This window comes from Cygnus atratus, chromosome 6 (assembly GCF_013377495.2).
Source record: "Cygnus atratus isolate AKBS03 ecotype Queensland, Australia chromosome 6, CAtr_DNAZoo_HiC_assembly, whole genome shotgun sequence".
Lineage (NCBI taxonomy): Eukaryota > Metazoa > Chordata > Aves > Anseriformes > Anatidae > Cygnus > Cygnus atratus.
In genome coordinates, this window is record NC_066367.1 from 23,461,146 (window position 1) to 23,477,887 (window position 16,742).

General features: G+C 37.7%; 1 protein-coding gene and 1 long non-coding RNA gene across 6 annotated transcripts in view; one reads left to right on the forward strand and one right to left on the reverse strand.

The window, feature by feature from the left end:
- LY75 (lymphocyte antigen 75) overlaps window positions 1–12,983 on the forward strand; it is a 47,299-nt gene extending 34,316 nt beyond the window's left edge. Inside the window, exons 26-35 of the mRNA XM_035569917.1 lie at window positions 1,819–1,987; window positions 3,134–3,295; window positions 4,228–4,350; window positions 4,772–4,966; window positions 5,355–5,575; window positions 6,569–6,743; window positions 7,265–7,432; window positions 8,647–8,769; window positions 9,226–9,393; window positions 10,194–12,983. Of these exons, the coding sequence (XP_035425810.1) occupies window positions 1,819–1,987; window positions 3,134–3,295; window positions 4,228–4,350; window positions 4,772–4,966; window positions 5,355–5,575; window positions 6,569–6,743; window positions 7,265–7,432; window positions 8,647–8,769; window positions 9,226–9,393; window positions 10,194–10,378 (1,689 nt within the window). The 3' untranslated portion in view covers window positions 10,379–12,983. The remainder of the gene's footprint in view (window positions 1–1,818; window positions 1,988–3,133; window positions 3,296–4,227; window positions 4,351–4,771; window positions 4,967–5,354; window positions 5,576–6,568; window positions 6,744–7,264; window positions 7,433–8,646; window positions 8,770–9,225; window positions 9,394–10,193) is intronic.
- LOC118260021 (uncharacterized) lies at window positions 1–16,311 on the reverse strand. Of its 5 annotated transcripts, none has more exons than XR_004782152.2 (6): window positions 16,127–16,311; window positions 9,736–9,865; window positions 8,952–9,059; window positions 7,577–7,647; window positions 6,082–6,283; window positions 1–744 (listed from the first exon to the last, which is right to left on the reverse strand). It is a non-coding gene; the product is annotated as an uncharacterized LOC118260021 (long non-coding RNA). The 5 variants fall into 5 exon arrangements; XR_004782153.2 differs by lacking the exon at window positions 16,127–16,311 and adding an exon at window positions 12,169–12,271 and having other exon boundaries at window positions 6,082–6,259; XR_004782149.2 differs by lacking the exon at window positions 16,127–16,311 and adding an exon at window positions 12,169–12,271 and having other exon boundaries at window positions 6,082–6,280.
- Window positions 16,312–16,742: the final 431 nt, after the last annotated feature.

Consider the following 16,742-nt stretch of genomic DNA (forward strand, 5'->3'; position numbering starts at 1 on the left):
ATTCAGACTGTAGCTTAAAGTAATCTTCAGAGTTGTATGAAATAGAAACTGGGATTAAAAAATGCAGTAACACATTAATTTCCTGGGGTAATTTTTCATTTAGTGATAATCATCCAGAGGGTCTCAAGATTAATGTTCTAAATCTTTCTGCTCTCTGAGTTACATAGTCAGTTGTTGGACTCCACTGAATGGATTGATGAAGAGGAGACAACTGTTTTTAAAAGATTATAGGAAGAAGGGACGTATTGTAGGGTAGCATCAACACAGGTCACTGTGTTACCTTTTGTCTCTTTTGTTAATGAACGAATAATTGGCTTTTAGTATCATCAGCACTGTTTACAGTACCACTGTAAAAAGTTAATTCAAATCTGTTTTAAAAGGGAGAAACTAGAAGTGACAAATGAAAACCAGAATGAATAACTGAATACTTCTGGAGATACATTTGTGAAGTTTAACTTAAACTCTGCTGTTACTTCATGTTATTTGTACTTCTGTTTTGAATTTGAGGGAGACATCCCTGAGATGCATTAGTGTTTTTTTTTTTTTTCCTCTTCTTTGGCTGTGTTTGTTTGTTTGTTTTTAAATTCTCTGAAAAAGTCAATGCAGGAGGTACTGCTTTACTGTTTTGCCTTTATTAGCCAGAGGACCTCCTGGTGATCTTCAGTGTGGATTGAAAGCACTCTTAGATGTTAATGAACAGGTCTGGGCTTGCTTGCAGGGTTTATCTTCTTCCTGAACATGAGTCTTGATAATTGCAAGAAAAAAGTTAAAACTGGTTTGAAAAAAGGCTTACCTGCAAAGGTTGGTGCTCACTTGGCATCTACGGTGTTACGATCTTCCTATGTCAGTAATTGGCTACTGAGTATTCAAGGCAAAGCAAGCAGGAAACAAAATAGAAATTTCATTGTATACTTTATGGAGAATATTTTTTAAAAGGAAATAGGCATTTAATCTTAATGAAGATGAAGAGACCAGAACAACCTTTTTTCCCTCTTCTTTTGAATCTTAATCTGTATGTGAAGATCACATGATTCATTTTGCTGCATACAGCTCAGACATACACTAGCTTTTCAATATTGGAACCCTTGGTTGTTCGGGCACAATTAAAAAGTCACATGAAAGGAAATTCTAATGAAATCGATCAACAAAACTTGTTATTCCAGTGCTGGAATCCTACACACAAAAGAAAGATACAAAATACGTTAAATTACAATGAGTCAAGGAGATTTCCTGAGGAAAACTTTAAAAAGTAAGATTCTTAAAGGGTACCATGGTTGTTGCATGTGGACTTTTTCTTATTCCTCCTGCATCCTCCAGGGCAGAAACACATCTTATTTATTAAATTAGTTAAAAACTTGATAGATTACTTTCAACTCTCTGTGAAGAAACTCTGTTTTCAGATATTATCAGTTTTCCAAGACCAGATAATTAGATCTGCCATTGATTTACAAGTGCAAATGATGTAATTTGGACATCTCGTTGCCTGGCCTTCCTCCATAAGCATAAAAGTTAAACAAACATCAACATTTGATTGATAATTTGTCATCCACTTTAGCTGTTTCATATTCTTGCAACTGCAAAACTTAAAATAACAAAGCTTGTAATATTGTGAACAGATCAAAATGAAAGAGTAGCGGAACATTTAACAGTTCACACCAGGGAGAGAGAGAGACACTGTGAATGCCATCTGTTTAGCACTTTCTGGCCAATGTAAATGTGTTATCTTGTTTTCTGTACCTTATATATGCACATTATATACATATATATATATATATTTATTTACTATGTAAGCTGATCCATTTATTTGCACAATGCTAGGGTGGAAAACACTACGGCTGGTTGGATGGGAAACATGTTAGTTTTAGTCGCTGGTCTGAAGATGATGAAGAAACAAGTGAAGAATGTGTGTTTTTGGATACTGATGGCTTCTGGAAAACTTCTGACTGTTCCTCTGAAAACCGAGGTGTTATTTGCTACTCATCAGAAAGTATGTATGCGAGCAAAATACTTCAAAAAGCTGCATTTTGTTTTATGGTGAAGCATATTTGAAAATTTCAGCTTGTAACTTCAAAATTAATTTTTTTTTTAAATTACATTCCCTCAGACTAGCTTGTTTAAAATAGGGTAGTGTGCACCTGTTGATCTTAATCCACAGGCTACATAGAAATGAACTCAGCGTGAGTGCTTTGGGGTAGACTATACCCTTTATACTGTCAACTGATTCTACCTTTGTACTGTTACTTTAATACCACTGCATACTAATCTCTCCCACTTGCATGCGGAAGATGACTGAGCTACCTCTGTACTATAAACATCTTAATATTGAGACCTCTTCAGTCATTCAAGTCTAAAAAGGGTAAGAGATACCTGACTATATGGAGGAGAAAGACAGCAGGTAGACACTGAATTGAAAGGTGCAAATTAAAGTCATCTTCAGTTCACATAAACTGTTCTAAATATACATCTATTATAGCAGGATAGCTTTTGAGGGGGATGCATATGAAGCGTGACTCCTTTCTCAAAGAGAAAAACATCTCAGATTATCACAGATTTCTTCCCTGGGAGAACATAAATAATAATAATAATAACAATATTTTGGTGAGAAGACAGTTGAACCATTGTTGTACACACTGAGTCACAGTAAAGTATATACTTGAGATTATGACATCTTTAATTAAGTGGTGCTTCCACTCTAATCAACTACAAGAAGAGTTCTTCTCACTTACCAAGTATTAAACAAAGTCATAGAACTAGGATGTATTGCCAGCTATGGAACAGCTTATTTGTTATGGTGATCTACCTTCATACAAAAGGCAGTAAGAGCTTTTAGTTACTCGTTCATGCTTAGCATTTTTATGTAGTGATTGTATTCTTAAACCTATATAACCTAACAGTTGTGCAAGCTGTAAGGGGTTGTATTCTTTTATAATGCTTACTGCTTATTTAGTTACTTAAAAACAAAACAACAACAAAAAACCCAAACCTCACTGTCATGAAGAAATTGAAAACAGTAACACATCACACATCCAGAGGGGCAAAACTTTTATTTGTCTTGATTGTTTTAAAATGCTACCTGAAAATGTACTGTGGTGTGTAAAATTGTTTTAATAATGTCACGTCTTTCCTTATTCAGAGAAGAATGAAAAAGAACAAGTTACACAAGTTAAGTGCCCACATAAGATTAAAAATACACCCTGGATATCATTTAGAAACAATTGTTACACTTTTATGATAACAAAAAATAGATGGCAAGAACTGAAGTCTCAAGAAGCTCATCATTTATGCAAGAAAATGAGTAAGTACTTCTTTATATTACAGGTATCTAAGGACATACCAGCCTGAGGGAGATTAGTTTTAGATCTGAGTCACTGTCTTAAAAAGACAGCAAAGTGAGGGTTTAGGAAGGCTGTGCATTTGGATATGTGTATTAGTGTTGCACTGCCTGATGCTGTTTGTGCTCATGCTACTCTGATTAAAAGTGCAAGGCCATGTGTTTGAGAGGGAGATAACTAGGAACTTCTGAATTCTGAGATCTCTGAAAAATGGAAAACACATTAATTTTTTTTATTTAAAATATGCAAATTTTAAATGGTTTGGGTAATTGTTATCCCCTTGGCAACATTTTGTCTTTACAGTCACAAGTACTTTTTTTTTCTCCCTTGTTCTGTGGAACAGTGAAGTGAACAAAGTAAACAGGCAAAGAATAGTCCAATTCAGAAAAGCACATGGGCTTTTCCTGTTCATCCTGAACAAAGCGTACACTTAGGAACAGCTTCCCTCTTATATTAAGTAATTCTTTTAGCATTTCAAAGACATGCGTCTTTCCATAAACTGATTTTTCATTAATTGATTTCAATTCAGTCTTTTTCTTAATCTGCCTACTAGATAAAAAGTATTAAGAACATTGTGAAAGATTGCTGATAGCTTTGTGTTCTATACACCCGATTTTTAGTAAAAATAATAAAGGGAGGAATAGTAAAGGGAAAATAAAACTTTACAGATGGTAGAACCCATAAAATCTCTGGAGCTGAGTCTTAGCCACAAAACCAGGGGAAGCGCTGTTGATAACATATTTGAGAATTGTTTTCCCACTATTCATTTGGTTCTTTTGTCTTGTTATTATGTGTTTTTAACCTATCTGTAGTAGCTAGTAATAGTAGTGAAAAATACTTTGTTGTAACTGAAAGGTGAATCTGTAAGAAAGTAATTAAAAAAAAATTTCAACAGACCCAGAAGCATTTGTTCTGAGTGTTCGAGATGAAGAAGAGAATAACTTTGTTACTGAACAGCTTCATTCATTCAGTGGTCTGGCTATGTGGGTCTGGCTGGGTGTAATTTATGATGACAGTGGTAAGTTGTCTTTTCTTTTTTTGTAATAACTAGATTGAAGATGGTTTGCAGCATTAGGTACATGTTTCTTGCATGTTTCAGTATGTAGCCAAAGTCAAACCAAATACAAACATATAATAATGATTTATATTTGTATTTATCTTCTAGAAGAAAATAGTTATGGACATGGTTTCTGTTTGAGTGATAATTAGATCCAGTATGTTCTGTTTCATCTAGATTTGATTTCCCTGGAAAGCAGGACATAAAAGGGCCTGGATGAGTAATACTAACGTATTTAGCATTGTACACAGAACTAATTTAGAGTAACTTAGAGCATCACTGATTTTTTTCCAAAGTGAATATCTGTTAATGTCATTAAAAGCTAAATGGTATTTGTATGCATAATGACAACATTTATCAAAATATGCAATATTTTCCACAGATAAAGTTCTGAAGTGGTATGATGAAACTCATCTGGCTTACAATAACTGGAGGCTGGGAAGACCTACCATAAAGAAGAACAATTTTTTTGCTGGTGTAAATCTTGACGGTTTCTGGGATATTTATAATTATTCTCAAAGTTGGCATGCTCATCACTATAATGTGTATAGTATTCTTGCCTGTAAAATTGAAAGGGGTAAGTTGTAAAGAAGATTCACGTATAATTTATGGAGTGTTGGATGAGGCTCATAATTTAAGTTCTGGTCCTGCAGCACCTTCTGTACAAGGCTTTGGTTTTGCTCCCATTGAAACACGTGGCACAACTCTCACAGGCTCCTGTTGGTATAGGGTCAGTCTGTGCATAACTACTGCAATATTCTGAGCAGACCGAATGTGTTTGCTGTACTCCGTCATTGGCTGTTTGTGACGTTCAAAATAGCAAAAGATATTTTACATATTAAGTGGCTTGTACTGAAAAAAATTAACTCTTGTCTTGCAGTGTTACAGATTAATTTTAATACTTTCTGTATGTTCCTAGTAATATTAATGAAGTGTACAGTTTGTCTTGTTTTTCTTTGAAATAGGACCCCAGCAGCACAAACCTCGACTGCCTGAGTCTATTCCACATGGAAACAGAACATACAGGATCCTTCAGAAAAAAATAACGTGGTATGAGGCACTGAGAGAATGCAAACAAAACAGGAGTGATCTAGCAAGTGTACACAGTGAATCACAACAGTTATTTCTGGAAGATATTGTCAAGCAGGATGGGTATCCTCTGTGGCTTGGGTTGTCAATTCATGATGTAAGTATGTACTGTTGGTAACCTCAGTAAGAGTTTGTAAATAATATTCTGTACATGACATCAAATATTTTCCCATATTTTTCTTCCAGATCCTTAGCAGCTCCATTTCCATGTAACATATGTTAAAGCATATTAAATTTCAGTATATGTAGAGACACTGCTACTATTTTTTCTGAATCTTTGAAACTTTAAAATAATACAATCAGACAAGGCTATATGGAGCATGTTTAGTGCAGGTCAGGACTGGTTCTTCAAGGCCATTCAGGAATTAGCTCTCTAGCAAGTTATGCATCCCTTCTTCCAGAAGGCCAAGCTACAGATCATATTCCTTTGCTGTCCGCTTGTCCTGGGAGCAAAAGCACATGGTCCCACCCCTGTTTCCCACAATACTCCCCAAATCTGCCTCCAGAACTGGTAGTGGTAGTTGGTTGGCAGGATAGTCCTCTGCAAGAGAGAGCAGAAGTGTGTTTTGCAAGAGAGAGCAGAAGTGTGTTTTCCATGCTTACCTTTCCTACCTGTGCCCCTCCTTTGATTGTGAATGGGGCCCCCACTTCTCACAACCATCTCTTCAGTGTCGAGTTTCCATCGCTGTATCTGCAGTTTGAGCTGACAGTGCTGAGCCTGGCCTGTTTTATGCACTGCAGCCCTCCCAGCGGCTCAGCAGTTTGCAACACGTCTAGTAATCTCCACAGAAAGGAAGACAGACTGCTTAAATGGAACAGCAGGATTACATTAAGTAAAAGGTTTCCCGTAGAGTATTAAAAGGCACACTGCAGGTTTAAGCTTAGAAAGGCGCTGTGGTTTCTCAGTTCGCACAAACAGGTAGAATTCCTATGTTAAGAATTGCTTGGATTGAGAAAATGAGGTACCTGAATTTTAATTTATCACTCATCAAGTGATAACTATTGCTGCATGACTTATTAATGACTGACAAGATTTAAACCACAACCATGTACTGCAGCTTAAAAATTGTAGTTTTCTTTCTTTAATTAGGGAAGCAAAGCTAATTTTGAATGGTCAGATGGAACTGACTTTGACTACTATCCATGGGAATTAGAAAACTCAAATACTACTGAGAATTGTGTTCTGTTGGATACTAAAGGGTCTTGGAACCGTACAAAATGTACAAATGTTGCTGAAGGTGCCATTTGCTATAGCCCTCCAAACAGTAAGTGTTACTTTTCAACATTTTATGTAGTTGTCTTCTGTATTCTATATTTACATGATTTATTTAGAACTAGAAACAAAGACTGAAAGACCACGTGTTTTTTTTTTTGTTTTTTTTTTTTAAGAGTCTAGCAGGGATGATAGAATGCTTTTTAATAAATGTTGGAGACTCATCCTCTCTGTTCTAGAGGTGAAAATCTAAAACAATCCTTGTCTTCTCTTGGTCACCTCTGACATATACGTAAGCGTTGATCTTTTTCTTAATCAAATCTATATCAAACATAAACCAAACTTCAAAACACCCTAAAAGGCAAGGGAAAAAAAAAAGGTTCCCAAGTCTTTGGGATTTGTCTTATGTCCATTTTAAAATAATTCTACTAGACATGAAGAAGGAATATATACTAATTGAATAATGGATGTTGGTAGGAGAAGTAGTCCTTGTTAATACTTCCATGTTACTACAACAAAGAAACTGCACAAACTCCTGCAGCAGAAATAACATTGATATCTTTATCTTTCCAGAGAGACAATTACAGCAAAAGCAAGTGAGCCAAGCCCCAGGATGCCCGCAAATTAGTGGAACACTACAGTGGATACAGTATAAGGATCACTGTTACGCATTTGACATGGCGTTCTACAATTTTTCAGTATATAATGTGGAAGATGCTAAGAAAGTCTGCCAGAAACTGAGTATGTTTAGACTCTTATCACATTACAATCTGTAATTAGTCTATTATACCAAAAGAATTAAAAACAAGAATGAAAGCCATACACTGGCTATGCTTCAGCTTTTCAGCTAATCTTTTATTTAGGAAAACTAATAGGTAGCTTTACCTTTGAACATCCGATTAAGGTCCTTGACAGAACTCCGCAGTAGGCTGCCAATTTGGTTGGCACGTGGATATCTGCAAAGGAAATGCAGATATTCATTCATAGAGGATTCAGACACTTAAGGTTTACAATTTGGAAGAAAACATTTTATACAAATAACTTTTTTAGAAATAAAGTTAGTGCTTTTAATAGTGCTCTCTTACACATTATATGCTTTCATTAGTTGCCTGCCGATAGTCCAAAGATTATAATAATATATAGATATTATACATTTATAGATATTACTAGAAAACACACTTTTTCTGTCAAGTTAAAGGAGTCTCTCTCCTATTTCATAAGCTATGTGTGGATTGTATCACAAAAGATAATGTTAAGCAGCCTCATGTACAGAATCTTTGATCACCTTAGTTTAGAAGATAGTGACTGTCATATTTTTTGTAATCATATGATATAAACTTACTATGTAGGAGGAAGAAGAAAAGGTGCAAATAGACCCAGTTCTGGATTCACCTTTCTATTCAGCCTGCCCTGGTGGCTGAAAGATAAAGTTATCGCTCTCTAAATTAAACTTCTGGCTTATATTTGCATATAGTGGTAAAGAATGGGTACACTGAGTCTTGATGCCAGTGTACCCCTTCCTTCCTCTTACTCCTTAATTTAACACTGTATATAAAAAAATGAGGTACAATTGATTTAGAAAAGAACTCGATTCAGCAAAATGCTGAGCCTTTTACAAAAGGGATTATCACTTGAACAAGACTAGAAATTCTGAATCAGTGACATACCTTTTGATATCTTCCATTTAAGTAGTCCACAGCTGCAGTAAGTTTACTCCATTTTATTTCGTATGACCTGCTTGAATAACCAGTCATCTGAAACTATCTAGTATAACATTACACTGTATTTTAGGGTGTGGAGGGTTTGTCTTTCTTTTGCAGGTTACTTCGACTAATCATAGAAGCCCATATCATCAATTTTTTTCTTGTTGTAATTGTTCCCACAGAAAGCTTAATGTATGAGCACAATGGAAATTTCTGAAGTTACAATTCTGACCATTTTCCTCTTCCCCTTAGATCCTTCAGCAACACTTCTGACCATAGGAGATGCTGAAGAAAATGCATTTGTGAGCACACACATAAAGGAGAATGATCTCATCACCAAGAAAGTATGGCTTGGACTGACTCAGAACTCTAAGGGTAAGAAGCAGCAACCATGTATGAACACGAGTGTTTCATGTGGTAAATAAAAATGTATAAATCCTCAAATAAGAATACAGTTTTGTAGTAGTGGTTGCCTACAATAACTCCTGTCTGAGGCTGGCATCCCTCACTTAGCCCTTTGGACTTCATTATGTGTTAAGTCTCTTCCTGTTGCTCACCTGAGATAATCAGGAATCAGCGAAGTTCATTTTCTCCGACACTCTCACTGATGCTTGATGGTGCTGTCACTTCCATCCAAACGCATCAGGTCTGGAGAAGAGGTGTGGCTAAAAGTGATGTGGTCATATTTATTGCTTTAAATATACAGAATAGATGTTCTCAGCTCTGATTCTTTTAGCAGTGTAAAGTAATAGTTCGATAGCTCGTGAGCTACATTCATTGTAGTACTAGAGAATATTTTGGTGACCTAACTAAGCAAATTTTTCTCAACAGATCAGTCCCTGTACTGGCTCGATGGCTCATCAGTTAGTTACGCCAACTGGGAAAACAAAAGCACAGAACTCAATGAAAAATGCAGTGTTATCCTGTCCACAACTGGCACATGGTCCAAAGTTGACTGCAGTCGTAGTCAAAGCAGAGTGGTTTGCAAAGCTCCTTTAGGTATGGAAAAATTGATTTTTAGCAGAGACTTAACATTGTAGTGACTATATTCAGGATTTTCTTTTTGTGGTGGGGAAAGTCTCTTAAAGTAAAAAATAAAAAATAGTGCAATCCTCAAAAGAACCTATCAAGTAGCTCTGCCTTAAGCAGGAGCCTTCAGTGACTGTTCTGCCATAAAATTACATTCAGCTAAGACAGTATACTGATGAGAAACAAAGGACAAATTCTTTAGAAATTTACTTCTGCCAGCTCCCACTGTCCGCTTATAACAGGGTAAGGGAGAGAATTGAAATTCACACTTAAAAGACAGCATAGAGTAGTTGCTGTGTTTTTAGTTCTTACCAGAGGGTGTCTTTCATGGGTGAGTCCATACAGGTAGGTACAGAAAGACTTCTGCTTGTAAGAGAAGCTGAGTAAACAGGTACTCAGATTGTTTTCAGTCTGGAGGAAGCTTCTGAAAATGGTCGCACAGCTCCAGAAAAAAAAAAAAAAAAACAAACTCAGGCCTCACGTTAATTCCTCATATTCTGCTCTGTCCAGAAAAGGAAGCAGTCAGTTGAGCATTAAGCAGATTAATCAAAATAAACAATTAAATACTGATTCATATGAGAACCTAACTTCCAGTTGATAAGGTGAAGTCTATTAATATGTTGGAACAGTTTGCCTTTACTCCAGCTAAATGACTCCTACATAAATGCATACAGTATTAGTGTATAGCTACCTAAGCACCAACCCCATGAAAGCAATATTCTTACCAAAACTCTTTAAATAACAACAATTTTTGTTTTGTTCTGTTACAGGTTCTAATCATACTGGGGTGGCTGTAGCATTTGCCCTGTTAATTATCCTAGTCTTCGCTGTCGGATTAGTGTGGTTTCTCTATAAAAAGAAACGTCTTCACTGGAGTGCCTTCTCTTCAGTACGTTACCAAAGAGGGATGAATGATGATGAAACTGATGATGTGTTCACAAAAGATAGCTATTGAGAACCTGTTCCTTCTCGGCAATTTAGCATGAACTTCACTGTGTGAAGCCACAAGGAATGAACTACTTGACGTTTTGTTACTTCTTTTTGAAAAAGTAATAAGGCTATTAATGGGGGCTAAATTCCATTCTTTTATAAAAGCGTGCAATTTTTTTCCAAGCCCATTTACATTTGGCCTCAGTTGTTTAAGGTACAAGGTTTCTGGAGTTCTGTAATATATTTTAATTTAGAGTATTATTTTCCTTCTCTTTACTGGAAAACGTTTTTAATGAAATAATTTGTGCCAATAGTACTTATGCAACATCACCGTATTGAATATATGTAAAATTGCTACATGAATTCTGTCACTTTTGTACAATTTTCACTCAATAACTTCAGGCCAAATGATGTAACATTTTGATAGCTAGCACTGGATTTACCCTGTAGCAGCTAGCACAAAGACTATAAATAGGAGACAAGCCATTTTGGTGTAGCAACTTTTCTAGAAAGCTATTACAAATTTTGATACAGTAGGGGAGAAAGGAGTTATAAGACAACTAAGCATTCTTTCCCATCCAACTAGACTTTAAATTTTCTTGTTGTAGTGGAGGAAGATCATACTGTTACTTTTTCCCCTCAAAGTCACGAAAAAAAACCATGTTATAATGGTGAGATAAGAATCTTAGAATGCACATTTTGAGCAAAGAATTATAAGGAATACCCTGCACTAAAGCCATGCTATCTAGGAGTAAACTAAATAAATGTAGAATATTTTAAGTCTGAGACTGGCAAGCTGACAAATAACTAATCTTATCCCCCAAAGGTAGCAGGACTAGCAAAACTACCCACTAAGGGCTAACTGCAAGCACAAGCACAACTCAAGACATACTAAAAGCCTTAGCCTTCTAAAAGCAAAGGCATGAATGTTGTGTTTTATCCTGTGACGTAACTGTTAAGTAAATTATTCAGTTTCTTTTCACAACTCCTTTCACAAAGTTTTAAAAGCACAAATCGCAGAAATGTTTACAGTGAAAATCCGTATCTAGACCTAAGCATTAATTAAGACAAACATTAAGAAAACTGCACCTAGAGTAGTATTTAGAAGAAGATTTATCACACTCTAGCTTGTCTTCAAACTACTCTGAAATTAGACCTGAGTGATTTTCCTGTGGATAAAACAGGGAAAAGACCTCCATTTTATGATCTGTTGCACTGTGACACCTGAGGACAGGAGTTTGCAGTGATGGTGTTCCATGTTCTGTAACGAGATGCTCCTGACATTGTACCTCCAGTAATGCTCTTGTTTATACTAGGGTTAAATGCTTAACTATATAAGGTGAAATATCTGTTGTCTGTCCAAGAAATAAGATAAAGATATAAGGAAGGAGTGTGAAAGAATGTATGGTAAATTAAGTTGCGTATGTAAATGCTAAAAATACTTGAGTATTTTACATAAAACTTAAACTTGATTTTTGTATGGAATGTGTCACTGTGGCCTTTTCTATGCACTCCGAAGAAAGTTATAAAGGGAAAAAGGGAAAACAGCATTGTAAATGTTATTCTAATGATTTGACTTTTTCAAAAGTCATTAGACTTCTTAAATGTGCAGTACGAAAGTCAGAACAGACACGATTACTTTTATGAAGGAGTATATGCGAAAGACCAAATCCATTCCCCATCTAACGATGGTGTGATATGGTAAATAGGAATACATTTGGTCTGACATGCTGAAAAAGCGTACTACTGATTTCTCTAAAGCAACATTGCAAGGTCATAACATTCAGCTGCGTTTTTTCCCTGCCGTTTACTTACGTTGACAGCACTTTTCTTTGTTCCTGTTTGCACTATTTTGATAAGCAGGTGTTTATCATCTGTACTGAGAAATAGAGAACTTTCTGTAGATACCACTTTAGAGCCTGTTAAAATAGCAGAGTGAAGGGGCATAGTAAAGGAAACATTGTTTTAGTTTGCTGATGAAGAAATAAGCACTTTCATTGTTTATTTGGTACTTAGGCACAATTGTGAACGTTTTCTTTCTTCTTTCTTGATGCTAGTTACTACATAATGAAAATAATCCCCACCTCCCTTCTTAAGCCTCCTTGGTTCCAGAAGCGTGAAACATAACAAACCCTGGTGCCTGTCATCTGGTTTAGCTTATAAGCATAAATGCTTTGCCAAACAATTTCTAAGTTAACAAACTTTAAAAGTGGTGTTTTATTGTCCTTTTCTAACAACAATAATAATTGGTGAAAAAATATTTACAAATTCATGTTTTTAGATTTACTAGTTTTATAGGTGTTTATACTTTGAAATTTTTTAGGTGCAAGTCTGAAATTAAAATTTGAAATTAGTGATAAAATCCTAATTACCCAACAAATGACTATATCCTTTTTATAATAAAACCAAATATTTGTATATTTTATTCTTATGAATGATGTAAATAATTTTGCAAGGCCCCTTTTCTCATGTTTGTTTTATCATACCCAAGTTGTCTAATCACTGGTGATTCTTATTTGAACAAGCACAACTGTCTTAGTGCAGATGAATAACCCACTTTATTTGAAATATATAGGAAAATTATTTAGCAGTATTGTTACTGAAAGAATAAAGTTAAATAAAACACTAAACTGCTTACACTGGTTTTATTTCCATGGAAGCAGTTATCAGAGCTAACGTACAGCTTATTAATCACTGCATAAAAAAGCACATAGCACAGGGGCTGTGATCACAATTAAAACAGATAAGTTTTACACAGATAAGGTTTGCCCAGAAAGGGAACATTCCTCTGTGCCTTTGTTTTTAAATCAAGGTATAGCTCAGTAGATTCAGTAGATGAGACAGCTTAGCTTTCTTTGAAAAGCTTAGCTCTAATGCAGTTTATAAGGGCTCCTAACATAATTCCTCGTAAAACAGAGGCAAAGTTAAAATACTTCCAGCCTTGTGACATTTGCAATTTAAGCATGAGCTGTGTTCATTTTAAGTATCACCTGAAACTCTCAATTCCAGACTCCTAAAATCCATAACACCTGGTCAGAGGGCAGTGTTACTAGCTACAGGTAGTGCCTTGCTGGGAGAAACATCCTATGATACAAGACTATGAACATGGTCATCTGCATCAAAAGAATTAATGTAAAAGCTGAAGACAAAGGACGAGCACGGAAACAGAAACACGAAAACAAAGTACGTTCCCCAGGTCACACAGCAGTGGAAGTGGGAAGACATCTTAAAACTCCTTCATCTTAAAGCACAGACTGTCTGCTGGACTGCAGTAGCTCAACACAAAAACTGTACAGCTTCAGCTAAATGCACAAAGGTTTTTGCACACCTACGACCTGACGTGCGCATCACAGTCCCGTTACAACAGAAGACCTTACTCCTGTGGAAAGACCCATAGCAAATGGAGCAGCACCCTTTGGTTACTCTTCCTGATTTTTGCCCAGTCTCTGAAGCATCTCACCAAATCCTCTGTCATAGAAAGGTTAAACTACATCTGATACTAGACCATCCATCATTTTCATTTTAACACTGTTTCTGTATCAGTAACTTAACTCATACAGATATCAACCACAAGTGCTTATGCACGAACAGTGGGTCTGATGCATTTATTGCATTTTCTATCATTTTTTTTCCTTTTTATTTTTTTAAACCAAACATACCATCTGCTCATTGCTCTGGACATATGTTACACATCCAAACATTTTTGAATGGCGGAAATAAATTGCAAGGCTTGTCAGTGATATATATACACACACATATATATATTTGGTGGTTGCAAATAAAGACCACAGTTACAATTTGTATTGCTCAAAGTCAGAATTACAGTTTGGACACTTTATGCACGTGTTATTGCTCCATGTATGGAGCACAGTGTAACCCTCACGTTCATAAAAGTTCGTCTAATTCACAGACTCATAGACTGGCTTGGGTTGGAAGGGACCTTAAAGATCATCCAGTTCCAACCCCCTGCCATGGGCAGGGACACCACCACTGGATCAGGTTGCTCAGGGCCCCATCCAACCTGGCCTTGAACACCTCCAGGGATGGGGCATCCACAGCTTCTCTGGGCAACCTGTGCCAGTGCCTCCCCACCGTCTGAGTGAAGAATTTCCTCCTAATCTCTAATCTAGATCTCCCCTCTTAGGTTAAAACCATTCCCCCTTGTCCTGTCATTATCTGACTGAGCAAAAAGTTGCTCTCCATCTTTTTTACAAGTCCCCTTTAAAGTACTGAAAAACCACAATTCATTCTGTTGTCAAAAAAACGTAAAGTTCTTATTGACCAAATTATTTAACGGACTTTGATAGAGAACTATGAGCAAAATTAAAGAACTAAGCTTAGGAAACGCAGGCCATCAGGGGAATACGACAGAAGAATTCGGTTGTCACTGTAATGGACTTTTCCCATTTAGTTCTTAAGAGTTTTGAAATTAGCAATTGACAAAGCACTACAAAACGTAATTTCACTATTGATATGAAATTAACTTGCAAATGCCCCATAGCATTCATGCCATTATCTTGTTTTTATCCCTTTATCGTATTTTCACATTGAAAATGCCTATGCCCACTATTGTAATACCTGCCAGTAACTAAGCTTTTTTACAGAACTTGGGGGGGCAGGGTTAGGGAATAGGGAAATACCAGATGAGGCATTTGTTGTGATTACATGGTAATGCAACACAGACTGCAAGTGCTGGATTTCTATTTGCAGTGCAGAAAGGAATACAGTCAAAACAATGGCTGGTTGGTAGCTTTGCTCCTTTTCAGCATAAATATAACAATTTTCTCTATGGTAACTTTTAAGAAAGTAGCATTTCAGTGATAGAAAATAATTATTCCAAAATGTGCTTTCTTCATTATGTTGGCCCCTTAACGTGCACATTTTTTGTGAGAGCAAGGGAGAACAAAGATCTTTTCCTACATGCTGTATCTCAGGGCACTTGCATTAATTCTAAGAGAGTTCTTTCTACTCCTGCTTTCTCTTAGCTTCTCTTTTTGTATGCCCTGTGTTATTGTTACCCTTTAACTGACGATATAGAATAAACATTTAAGCAAAAATGCAACACTTCTTACACTCTGTAAAACCCAGCAAGCATTGTATGCCTATTCAGATTAACCTAACAAAGTCATTGATTCAGAGGAAGCCACAAATATGCCTGCATGACTGTGCATGACTGAATGGCATCCCCATTAGCAACTGTACTGCCTGCTGCTTCATTGGCCTTTATTTTCCTAAGCATGGTATGGGTACTGGGGCACTTTGTTGCAAGGGAGAGTGTAAATTACATGTACACAGGTAACATGTGGGCACATTTACCCAGGACTTTGAGGAAAAGGGCTGGGCTCCTAAAGTTTCTGCTGCGTCTTACCTCCTGCGGCTGCTGTTGTGCTTCATACCTGTTCTGTTCTGTACCCGTCGCCCTGTCCCTCACAGGTTTTGCCCATCCACCTCGCACAGGCCTCTAGGGCCTCTGCCTCACCCTGCCCTGCCACCCTTTCATGTACCCCTCCTCCCACCGGCACCTGTTGTTCTGCCCTGCTCGGGCACGTTACAGGCTTAACGCGGGCATTGTCGTGCCTGGATCCTCCAGATTTGTGACTTACCACCTGCAGGCACCCTAAATGCAAGTACTTAAAAGAGGACGCATAGTTCTACTTAAGCTGTGGTGTGGGGATCACGTGTAAACATCAGCACTGGCAGACAGAAAACCTCAGACTTATTCGACGAGCACTATTAGGGCACCACTGGCGAATGCACCACCAGATAAACTCACCACCACACACGGAAGCCTGCCAGCGCGCACCAGCTGCCGGGGAAGGAGACCAGCAAGCACCACCTGCAGCCACCAGCCTGAGAGGCGCAGGACGAGCACCCCCAGCAGCCCCGCAACCCCATCGCGGCGTGCCGGGACACGGAGCCCGACGAATGCCCGGCAGCTGCGGGACTCCTCCAGCAGCCGCCTCGGCCGAGGGGCGGCCCCTGGGCGGGCCGCTGCGGAAGCGCCCAAAATGGCGGCGGAGCGCCGCGCAGGCGCAGTGAGTGCCCAGTGCCTGGCTGGCTGAGGGGCGACATGGCGGCTTGGGGCTGCTGGAAGGGGTTTGGGCGTGTATGGGGTGTTCAGGGGAGGGCTGCGGGATGAGGTCCGTGTTCGGTTCTGGCACTGCCCCCAAACCCACCCAGATAAGGGGGAGCTGCCTGCATTTGGGGCTTCCTAAGCAGAAAGGAAGGAGAGACCAAGTGGTTGTGCAATTACAGGCAGGAATGCACAACAGCTGTGGAAAGAAAAGCAACTGCTGAAGTAAACAGAGGCAGTCACCACCTAAAGGAACTGTAGACTACACAACGTGCTACAGATGAAGAAACTGAAAATCTGTGAACAGGTGGTGGTG